General features: G+C 35.9%; 1 protein-coding gene across 1 annotated transcript in view; it reads left to right on the forward strand.

Moving 5' to 3' along the window:
* trim67 (tripartite motif containing 67) overlaps positions 1-12,650 on the forward strand; it is a 75,962-nt gene that overhangs the window by 52,758 nt on the left and 10,554 nt on the right. The window contains exons 4-5 of the mRNA XM_015371720.1: positions 4,964-5,074; positions 6,553-6,706. Of these exons, the coding sequence (XP_015227206.1) occupies positions 4,964-5,074; positions 6,553-6,706 (265 nt within the window). The remainder of the gene's footprint in view (positions 1-4,963; positions 5,075-6,552; positions 6,707-12,650) is intronic.

The following is a 12,650-nucleotide window of genomic DNA, read 5'->3' on the forward strand; positions in this document are numbered from 1 at the left end:
TTGAGTAAAGAAGTTTAATCAGTACTTCCACTTTTACCAGAGTATTTTTTAACACAAGTATCTGTACTTTTACTCAAGTACGGAAAGTGAGTACTTTTACCATCTCTGCTTGACAGATACATCATGTTTTCCTGCACATGTAGATTACCTTTACTTATGATAAAAAATATTCTACTATATCAATTTAATTCTCGGTTCCAGCCAGAGTCAGTCAGCCTCTTGTATTTAGTGCAGTGTTTCTGCTTTAAAACACCTCAAGCAGTGAGTTAAAAAAAATAAAATAAAAAAAAATCAGTGTTCTTTAATAACTAACTCATATAATCCGGTTTGTTGGAACAGGATGAGATTTTAATGATAAGTAAAGTAATGCAATTAGGTGGTTTTTTAACAGACAATAACGTTCAAACTAATTTCAACTCAGTATTCACACAGTTATCGTTCAGTGTTGCTCCCTCATGCTTTAGTGGTAATCCATCATGTTACCACATGAATGTGATTTTGAAGATGATTAAAAGCCATCAGACTAATGTTTTTATAGTCAAAGTTTAGTTAATTATTCTAAACACTGATAAAAGTGAGGCTCTAACCTGCAATATCCTCTTTGAGTTCAAACCTACCAGTTTTCTGCATAAAATTTAAATATGTAATTCTGTACATTATACTTACATTAGTTTTAAGGAGAAATTTGCTTTGAATATGTGGAGTATATATAAGCCGTCTGTATGTTACCTGTTGCAGATGAGAGTCAGAACGATGCCAGTTTGGGGAATCAAAACAAAAAATGTCCATTTTTCAAGCTCTAAAATCTTTCTTTTGAAGATATACTGTTTGCTGCTAAGCAATATAAATGGGCACTAAATGAATAAAATATTATACTCAATTTAACTTCCACAGATTGTCCATATCTCTATCCTTCTGTTTTTCTATTCATCCAGTCAGCTCTCTCTTCATTTCAGCAATCCTGTAAAAACACCAGACATGCAATACAAACAGGAATAGTAGCTCCAGCATAAACATTTGTATCACAAAATGCAGCTCACAACCATTTAATGAAGAGTTAATGCCGTTTCCTTTTGACTTCATCTCATGTCTAAAGTAATGTAGTCTTGCCTCACAGCTGTGTTAAATTGGTTTTAAATGAGGAGAGTACAGAACACATTGATTTACATAAAGCATCAACTGAACGCTGGAGCTGAATGTGGTTCATAGTGATTTAAAAGAGAAGCAGCGCTATTTTTTTATGACTTCTATTAACGTTTCACTCTGAAAATCATTTTGTTTGCCGCTGTAGCATGATAGGCAAAGCTCCTGAACCCAGATTGAATGAGCATGTTGCTAGCAGATGATGAGTGTCAGCAGAATAGAGCAACCCTCAACTGAATCAGACAGTAGATAAGGTCACTCAGTGAAGACTTAAAATGGGTAAAATGGGTAAATGTGTCCTAAACAAAAATTCAATTGTTATTTTTTAAATTTTATAATCTGTTATGTAGTAGTCAAAATCTAATAACACATTTTTAAATGCATGTTTAACCCAAACATATTGCTTATTTGCAGATTCACTTATTATAAAGAAAGAAAAAAACATTTCTTTAACTGGTAGCATCCACCAGGAGTTATATCAACCATGAATTATAACATTAATGTTAAGAATATATATATTTAATGGAACTTTTTAATATTCTATGTTAACGCCATACATTTCAGTGAATCATATGGTGAAAGAATGTGGAAAAACTAATAGAAATGCGCATAACTATGGTTTGGGAGTGAAATAGGAAATATGCTGTAAGAATGACATCCACTCAGATTTTGAGCACTTTAATTTGATTGGTCCAGATAAAGCACAATATCAGTTGCAATCAAAGTCACATAATTAATAAATAGAATCCACTTGAGTGTAATTTTAAAATGAGGACAAATGTGCTGTTCTATTAAAGCCTCAAAGGTATATTAAATAACATTAGTGAGTAAAAGCATCTTGCACAGCAGACAGCTCAGCAATAAAGTTCTTCAGATGTTTATGGTAGGACGCGGTTCTTTAACAAAATGTCAAAGTTTGAGCGTCTCATAGAGCTCTGTTCCATTCATCATCAGAATGTCCATCACCAAAATATGCCGATGGAAAACTGTTTTAGCTGCATCATGTGAGGAAGGGGGGATGCAGAAGCAGAGGAGCAGATTAAGGAAACCCTGGGAGAAGCTGCAAAAGATTGGAGACTGGGTTGGAGGCAGGTTTTTTTTGTAGCATAGACTAAAGTATATTCCTTGTTCTTTACAATAGACCAGTTTAACATGTCACAGATCAGAATGGAGGACCCACTAGTCAAAAGCGTTTATTTTAAAAACTGCCGATCTGCAGTTACAGCAAGGATGTCTAAGGCAGGAAACTGTGGTTTTTTAGTTGACGCCGTGGTTGATTCCAGCCGGTCGATTGACGACAAGATGCGGCGGTTGCCGCCCAGAGTGTTCCAGATGCTACAACCTTGGACGTACAACAAGCAGGAGATAAAGGAAGGCAGGATAATGCACATGGCGAAGCCAAAGCCGGTGTTGAGGACGTGCTTAGGATTCAGAACCAGGAGATCAGAAGTCAGAAGAGGTTCCAAAGGGAAATCCAGGTCATTGACAGGAACAACCAACATGTTTTCATTATTATTTCGTATGAAATCGTACGAAAAGTTATGCACACTATTTCGTACGTTTTGGACGTTTTTCCTCAAAAAACCACATCAGTGCGGATGCGCTGGCAGACAGAAGAAAAAAAGCAGGACGGACGTAAAACTGAGAAAAACAGTGCAATAATCACTTCTTCATGTCTCTAACTATGTTGCTTGCTGTTTTATATCTTAGGGTCAGGGTTAGGGCTAATTGTAATTTATATTCTATGTTCGTGAATGGTGCATCAGATGCATGCGCATACGACGTACGAAATTACGGTGCATAACTTTTCGTACGATTTCATACGAACTCATAATGAGAATACACTGGAACAACTCAAAGTTCATTAAACAGGAAGAATTGAGCAGGAGTCCAAAAACAGGTCAAACAGATCAGATGGGAACAGGTAGGCTCAGTGGTTGAGAAGCAGAACAGGCCAGGATTAGCTATCAGAAACACTAAGGTAACGCTGAATCACTCTCACATCTGGCTCGAGAATAATCTGGAGCTGATGACTGGAAGCAGGCAGGTTAAAACAGATTAGACACGAACAGGAGGGCTCACTGGTTGAGATGCAGAACAAGTCATCAGAAACTATAAGATTAACACTGGAAAAACTCTCCCCACTGGCTTGATTAATCTAGCATGATGACTAGTGGTAGGCAGGTAAAATAAAGGCAGGAGCAGGTGGATCAGACTAACGGTAATGAGAAAACAGGCGGAGCTCGGCAGGTGAAAAAATGAGTAATTAAGCCAGTCATCAATACCAACAGCATGACATAACAGACTTTAACTAAAGCATAAACACAGGAAATGATCAGACCACTACAGCTCCAAAAGTGGGGAAACAAAGTGTCAAATAAACATTTAAAGGCAAAAGAAAAACACTGCTTAAAGGTAACAAGCTATGAAAAACACTCTCAGGCATGGAAGTAATAATTAAAACAGATCAAACCAACTAAAAAACTAATTTCCAACTTGACTAACTGAACAGAAATGGTACAATCCAAATACACACTTTTTCTATTTAAAGCAGATCTATAACTAGGGTCTTATAGCACAACTAACTAACAGAAATATAACTAATGCTTGCTTTAAGTAATCATGTTGTGTAAAATCCGAATAATCAAAAAAATATGAAAAGTTAAAAAATAAAACATTTAACAATTTCAAATAAATATCAGGGTTTCTTTTTTTATTGACGGTAATAAATAATATAACAAAGAATATATATCAAATGTATACGAACAAATTATCAAAGGAAAACACTGCATAAAGAGTGTATGAAGTGTTTATTTCAGCTCGTCACGCTCTTCATATTTCAGTCCAGACTGCGGATGACAGGTGAATAATTAACTTGGATATCGTTAATCCTCAAACAAATGAGGCGACTAATCGCAAAGACTCCATCTAATTAACTGGGATTCATCCAGGCACTCACTGGTTTAATTATCGAAGAGTCAGAAGATGTTTTCTGTCTGATCTTTAGCTCCAAACCTGATGTACATTGAGACTTTTTAGACTCTTTTTCTACAGTTATACAACAGCTTTCTGTGTATTTGTGTCGTGATGGAATCTAAATGTGTATGTAGTGTAGAAAAAAACCCTGCCGGTGAAGACTTTTATGGAATTTAAAACCATTTTCACAGGTCAGCCTCTGACATGACACATCTGATCCCCACATCTTTATAACAAAGTAAGCTTTTATTTACTAACAGGACACCAAACCTGAAATCCTGTATCCATCTGTAGCTTAATAGTTCTGCAGGAAATACTGAGGCGACTTGCCGTACATAAACAATTCTGTGCTCAGAAAACATCAGAACTGAACTGAACATAATGAGCAAAAAAACAAAAAAAAAACAAACAAACAGTGAACTCTACAAACTCACAAACACAGAAAACTTGAGAAATGAAACAGGGTGTGTGTCTCATTCTACTCAGGTTCATTATAAACGTATATCACTGCTTATCGGGATGCATTTAATGGAAAGTGACACTAAAGGTGTGACATAGTAAAAATAAAGGTTTGGACTATAATAGTTGGTAGGCTTATAAATCCACCATCTATAAAAACTGTTGGTTTTGTATTTTTTAAATCTTGAAATTGTTTCCTTAATGTGTTATTACTATTTTGCACTTTAATAAGACTGTATTAAACTCAATTACTGCTTAATTTTATGGGACCACAGTTTAAGCTTTTTTTTTTTTTTGAGACTTAACAATATTGGCAAAAAGCACTTGTCGCTTTTCAACCCAAATATTTTCCATTTCTAATTAATTTGATGTGCAACATTTTCAGGTTGTGCGTGACCAGATCACCCACTGCACCATGAAGCTGCGGCAGACCACCGGCATGATGGAATACTGTCTGGAAGTCCTCAAGGACAACGACCCCAGCGGGTTCCTGCAGGTAACAATAATGCACCTATTGATGCATGGTGTGTGTCTCTGTTTGTTTCTCCATCTTATTTTAGAACAAATACCACAAACTTTTTTTTCTAAATCCATATCAAAAGTATACATTTATGGCAAATGTATTTTTAGTGGTCTGCCTTTATATTTCCTATAAAGAGAATTGAGTTTATCAGACTTACCGTAGTGTCATTTTTCCACACTTTTCCAGACTTTAAATGAGCCTTGTTGTGTGACTTCTAAGCATTTGGAAGTGCCTTGTGGTGAAACAAATGAAAAATCATAGAAAAGGCAAATTTAACTAGATTTAGTTATTATGAGCAACTGAAACAAGCAAAATACTAAGGGGGAATATTAATGTATTCATGATTTTCTTACCAAAACTGTCAGTTAAACATAAAAATAGTGTTGACAAAAAATGCTCAAAGTTTCAGAGTATTCAGGTATTAACTTAACCTGTAAAAAGACACGTCTGAGCTCTGAAAGTTACTGCAAATCATTTAATTTAAGTTTTCTTCACACGCTTAGATTTCTGCTGGTTAAGTAGAACCACAGTATATCTAAAATGTGGGCAATTAAAAAAAACAAAAAACCTCTTTAGGCTAAACATGAGGAAACATTTGTGACCTTAAGAACTTTATGTTTAAGAATACTTTTCCTCCGCTTAAACTGGTTTAGACTTTACACATCTCACTTAGGAGATGTTAAATAATTAGCAGAAATATTCCCTCTTTTCAACATAAAAGCTTATTAGCTTAAAATCAGGACTTCTTTGATCATAAAGGTTAGAATCTAAGATACAAAAGAAAGAAAATGTACAAAAAGTTGGTTTTTCACTCTAACAGAATAAACTCAAAATGCGCTTTAGTGAAATATAAGGCGGATACTAGAAATTTGCTGCTTTTAGTTTTGAATGATTTTTGCTCAAAGAAACCAGCAGAGGAGGAGTCGACTAAGAGGGAGATAAAATCAAAGATGCTGAGAGGAACAGACGCCCACAGAAACATCCCGTCCGTTCCATTTCTCCTGAATATTTTATAATCTATTGATTAGGTCCTTCTTTATCATCAGAGCTTCTAATCTCTACAGGGAGGCTCTGCTCGCTGCAGTTTGGACTAATCCGGCGGAAAATATGACTAAACAAAATTATTCCCTTTTATAGCTAAAGGGTAAATTTCCAAATCCCAATCGCAGGGAAGTGCATTTTAATGTGATGCTTTCATTTAGCTTTTATTTCCTGCAGCAGTAGAGCTCTGACGATCAAACAGTGGGGTCCAATTTGAATCCTGCAATGTTTGAAGAGCGTATGAAGGCAGCAAGCAATAAAGCCAGGCCACAGGAAGGCATCCCAAAGAGACTGCTATGTATGCTGCCAGAGCTTTACACAACTGAGAGTTTCTCTCAAATGATCCATCAACTAGGTCTTTATCTAAAATAGAGAAATATCTGCAGTCCTCATTTTTGTTGTCTGTGTAGATCTCAGATGCCCTGATCAAGCGAGTGGCATCGTCTCAGGACCAGTGGGTGAAGGGGGCCCTGGAGCCCAAGGTTGGCCCTGACTTTGACCTCACCTTGAATACAGACTCTTTGATGCAGACCATCCTACAGCTGGACTTTTGCCAGGGAAAAGGTGAGTCCTCATCATGTATCTAAGTAATACTTCACAACTTCAAGCATCCAAATATTCTATACAACTGGAGCTGCAAAGGTTTGCATACAATTAAATCAGAAACAGTTTCTTTAGTTTTCCATAACAAGCTTCATTTTTTTTTTTTTTTACCAGATCATGTCTACACACTGTATAAAGCTTATTTAAAAAATAGAAAGAAGAAAACTGTTTAACTAAAGGAGACATATAATGACTGAATAAATTCCATCTTTCAAGAAGATTTAAAAAAATAACTGAATGTCTGAGATGGTGTCTGAGTGATGCTTCATTCTGCAGTGAATCATTTCCTGTATGACATGTTTTCTGCTTTTATTCCTCAAAAAAACTTTTGGCTTTAAAAAATTTAAATATTAGAAAAGGGAATTTTTTTATCTATGTTTCCCTCTGTCAGGATTATTAATAATCTTTGGACTTAACTGAAGGTTAAAAAGATGTTAGTATGCTTAACTTGTAGTGACAAAACACCAAAAGATCCAGTTTAAATAGGGGTTTTTCATGCTTAACTTGTAATGACAAAACACCAAAGGATCCAGTTTAAAAAGGGGTTTCAAGCAAACCAAAGTCTTTTTTGGTAAAATGATTAAGGTAAACCCAAAGTTATCCATAACACAGCCAGACGTGTGATTAGAGAACTCTCTAAAATTAACCAACATTTTTAGTCTGACTGGAAGTCGTCATCCTGACTTCATTTAATCTGTGAAGGAGCTAAAAATCATGGTGATGGTAAGGAGGAGATATTGAGTTTGAAGACTTTGAATTCATCACCAAAGATTAATCATCATTATTGAAATATAAACAGATAAAATGATCATGTCACCTATAATCATAGGGACATGTATAATTGTTGAACAGTTTTTTTTTTTTCCATCATTGCAATCACAAAAAAATTCCTTGATTGGATAAAAACCTTTTTAATCCTTAAACTGTCAGGATTATTAATAATCTTTGGGCTTAACTAAAGGTTAAGAAGATGTTTTTATGCTTAACTTGTTAATAGTATAGGTCTTTGCACCTATACAATTAGTATTTTACATTCTCGCTTTATATCCAGTTTTTGTGGATGACTGCCAAATTTATTTACCCCTAAGGAAGACTGAATCACTAAGAACACCAAAGATGTCTCTATAATGACTGATTGAGCAAAAATATCCTCTGTCTGCTTCATATTGTTTTTTTTAATTTGAAGACAAACTTAACAGATTTATGTTTTTCTTGCTGCATGCATGAGTAAAAGAGGGTTTTACTTTCACTGTGATCCTAGATTTCCTCAGGTGTATCAGCCTGTGGTAAACTGTTTGTTTTTCTTTTATGTTAAAATTGCTATTTGTAAAATTTTGCAGTCAAAAAACAAAAACCTACACCTAATGACATCAAATTATTTGAGCAGTATAGTATATTTTTTAAATGCATAAAAAGGAGAATGCGGAATGTCTTTGAAATGTTTTAAAGCTTACAGTTGGTAAAGCTTATTTCATAAAGAGAAGGGACTTTTAGCCGTCTGACACGATCTGCAGGTCGTCCTTCAAGTCAAGCTGCACTTTAAGCAGAGTTTCTCTAATCTGAGCTGCAGTCAGGCTTGTTTGGCAGAGGAGAAGCTTTGATCATCTCGTCTTTGTTCTTCCAGGCTGGTGACATGTAACTTGTCGCCTCATTTCCCCACACTCGCATCTCCCTGATCATCCAGAACAAAGCTACAGGGTTTTAAGATGGGAAATCAGATTCTATTTTGAGTTTTAGTCTTTGACATTTAGAGCAACAACAGAGTGGGGGAGTTTCTCTCAGTGATTATCATAAATGATTAAACATTTGATCTTGTAAAAGTGTGTTGGGAAAAATGCTGACATTTCTGATTTTGCTTTGCAGAATCATGCGGAAGAACACAAAGTGATTAACTTGTGCAGTCAAATCCTTCCAAAGTTGCAAATCCACACTTTTTAAACTGCATCATTTTTTTAAACCTCACTAAAACTTGACTTTACAAAAATGAAATAAAAACAAACAAACAGACATTTTTACATTAAAATCAGACTTGCACCAACCTTCATTATCCATCACTGTTAGAAACAGCTTGGATGGACCCATATGCAGACTGGCAGACAGAGGCAGAACCATGAGTTAGTCATTTTAATATAATATAAACTTAATCTAAAATATAAGATTAATTATTATATAAGATTATTCAAGTGGTTGTTTTAGACATGAGCAATATAAAGTCTGATAAAAGCAGCACAAAAGACAGCAGCCGAACACCATTAAACTAATTACACAGAAAAAACCCTGAATCCATAACCACAGTGAACCACAGTAAAACTGCTATAAACAATCTACTAAATGAAACCTGAAATTACATAAACCAAACCAGGATCAATTAGAGAAGGATGACTAAAGAATAAACTAGAGCATGAATAAACACTTAAACTAATATGGGGTAAAAAATTAACAAATACTGCAAGACCTAAATAGCAAAACTAAATAACAGACTAAGACAAGACCAAAGCACAACATTCCTGAAGTAAAAGGAAAAAAAGCTAATATGGAAAAACCCCAAACAGAAAAGATAACCTCAAAACTTCAAGATCACAATAAAAATATGAAGGAAACTATAAGAAAAACTTTAAGAAAAGACTCCATACATTCAGGGATCCCTCCGTTCATAAGTTTGCATCGCCATGGAAAGTGACACTCTTCCTTTTTCAGGATAAACCAGTGGGTATCCCAAATTTCTATCCATATCAATTAATCTTTCTATAAAACAAAAAGCATAATGTACTTTATGTGTTTCAACTTCCTTTTAATTAGTCCAAACATGGAGATAGCCGCATCATGTACAACTGAATCTTTTTTTGTAATTTTCACAACCTGAAATTAAGAACTTTGTAAATATTTACTGAGCATTCATTTTCATAAACTACTCATTTTAAAAAAAGCAAAGCACATCTGAATCTTTTATAAACAATGGATTTTCTTTTAAACTGTATTTTCACAGTGCAGCAAATCCTCCAACTCCTGTTATAGTTCTCCACAGATTTTACTCTTTGCTGTCCTGTTGTTTAAAACACGCAAAACAACCCCCTGTTTCCAGATATGCAGGAGAAACCGGTACTGAAATTAATGCAGGCAGAAGACAGTGTTGAGAATGAGATGGAGGAAGAGAGCCCAGGAGGTATTTCAGAGACTGCAGTCCCTCCCAGTGACCCTTTGTTTTCACTCCTTCAGCGTCTTTTCACTCATTCCTCAGCCCTGACCGCCCTTACTGTACCACCGTGTCAACTGGGATCTCACTGGTCCTTTTTGTCCCTAAGCGTATCACTGGTTGCTTCCCTCTGCATGGTTAATGTGTTGTATAACAATTCTGCAGAATTCTGCTGTGCAAACATATTAATCATAGAAGATATGGTATTAGAGCTTCATTTGCAGCAAAATTGTACATTATTTAGGTTATCATCCACTGCGTACATTCTGTCATTGTTAAAGATGTGTAAAAATAACAAAACTGCACATTAATTCATCTTTTTTTCAATAACCTTGTATTGTTAATGAAAAAAAACTTTGAATCCATACCCACTGTCTCTTTTAACTATTTCACCTTGCTCTTTATTGTATTTCTAGTCATTTCTAGCCAACTAAGAAAAAAAAGTTGTTATACTCAAGTCAGAAAAATAAATCTCCAACTTATTTCCATCACAGCATCTTATTCACTCAGTCATCCGCTCCCATGGCTTTTCACCGCTTCACTCAGCTGAGCTGATATTTGCTGCCTGAGCTCCCTAATCTCCCCACGGTGGGAAACAAACTACTGACTATTAAAGTGATGTTTGTTTCCCAAAGTGGTGAATAAAAAATGTGTAGCCAGCTTGACTGTCTACTAACCACCTGGACTGTTTTCTGCTGCAGTGTCCTCACTAATTCCACCTGAATTATGCCCCTTTTAGTGCCTTATTAAAAAATGATAAATGGCCTGCACTTATATAGCACCTTTTTAAAGTGAGGGGACTCCAAAGTGCTGATACAGTGCTATTAATTAAAATTTCTTATTCTCAATTATTTATTTTTTACCAGAAGCATTGAAAACATCACAGAAGCATGTACCTTTTAAACTATATTTTTTAATCTCCTTTAGGCTAAAAATATATTTTTTTGTTCTTCCTTATATTTCATATACTCCATTTTAATATTTATTTGAATATGTTTAAGTTGACATCTGGGATTTTAAGCATAGGGACCAGTGGGGACAAGCATTAGGTTGAACTTTTGTTAGACTAAGGCTGAATCCCAAACCAACAACTAGCCCTTATCTATCAAGTGTCCCTCGAAATAAAGTCACACTCACAGAGTTGGAAGGCGCCTGGATTGTACGTGGGGTGTATAAACGTGAATGGGACTGCCTCTTCCCTCCAATGGAAAGACGTTGTTCCTATGGCAACACAGTGACGCTCCATATGAAATCAAACATTTGCATTTTTCTTAAAAATGAATCTTTCCAGCAGAATAAAACTATTTCAAAGTGGACCTTCCATTTAGGGATTAATGATGCCGTTTTTATTTTTTCCTGTTATCTTCTGTTAGTGTTAGTGATGACGATGCAGCAAACCAGCTGAACATAGGCCGAATCCCAAACCGCTCCCTAACCACTAACCCTAACTATCAAGTGTCACTCCCAATTAAGTTTTACTCGCAGATGTGGAAGGCACCTTGATTATAGGTGGGGTGGTATACACGAGAATGGGACAGCGTCTTCCCTACAATGGAAAAGGAAAGCAGTAGTTGCTATGGCAACATAGTGACGCCCCATGTGCGTGGCTTTAGCTCTGTAGCACAGTGTGACATAAAATCAAAAATTTTGCCCTTTCGTAAAACTAATGTATATGGTCAAATAAAACTATTTCAAATAAGACCTTCCCTTTTGGAATTAATTATGGTTTTTTTTCACAAACTAACTTGCGATTTTCTGTCAGTGTGACGAAAATGCAGCAAACCAGAGGAATTTACATTTGGCTGAAGGTGTTTCCTCCATCAACAGGCTGCTGTTACACCTGCTGCCAAATTCCAGATGCAGACTCGTTGTTTAAGGTCCACTCGCCCTACCCACCATGTGGTTTGGGACTGCACTTAATGAGCCGGACCCTCTGTGGGAACTACTGGTCTCTATTTCTTCATTGGGTTGCTGAAACGGCCGAAAAAACTGAAGTCACCTGCCGCCATCTTGGTACTCCCCACTCTCAATGAGTCCCGCCATGAAAATGCCTGTAATGTAATTACCGTAACAATATTTTAAATACATATATAGGCTATTACATGGTCATCATCAATTTAGCACTTTTAGGACTTCATCAGATAGAATGTGTTTTTAATATTCTTAATATCGGACTACATAATTATTATGCTCCCTTAACAAACTCATTTTGTTGTGATGGATTTGTGTAATATGTTACATGATTTATAGACTTCATGGAATGCAGCAAGTGTGTGTAAAAGTGATGACTTTATCTTTATTTTAGAAGTTTTAAGCCCCCCTGAAAATGAGAACTTCATCGTTATTCGATTTATTCGATGCTGTAGCGTGCGTATTGTTTACTTTCTGACCTGTCTAACTAGGGAGTACCAATATGGCAGCTGGAGACTTCATGGCACCCGGTACTACCAACAGCCTATCAGTAATCTAGTGAATATAGATCAGTGGAGGGAATGCACAAACAGAGGAGTAGTGCTTAGGGTTGGTGTTTAGGAGCTGGTTTGGGATTCCGCCTAAGGATCACTGAATCAGTAACTCAAATGACTTCAAATCCCAATTCAGTTTGGGGAGTGACTCATAATAACTCATATAAGTGGAAATAATTATATTTTCCATTGATAATAAACATTTCCACTAAACTGAAAACGGGATGCAGCCTTTTAGGTTGATACT

Source organism: Cyprinodon variegatus, unplaced genomic scaffold (genome assembly GCF_000732505.1).
Source record: "Cyprinodon variegatus isolate N-32 unplaced genomic scaffold, C_variegatus-1.0 Scaffold64, whole genome shotgun sequence".
NCBI lineage: Eukaryota > Metazoa > Chordata > Actinopteri > Cyprinodontiformes > Cyprinodontidae > Cyprinodon > Cyprinodon variegatus.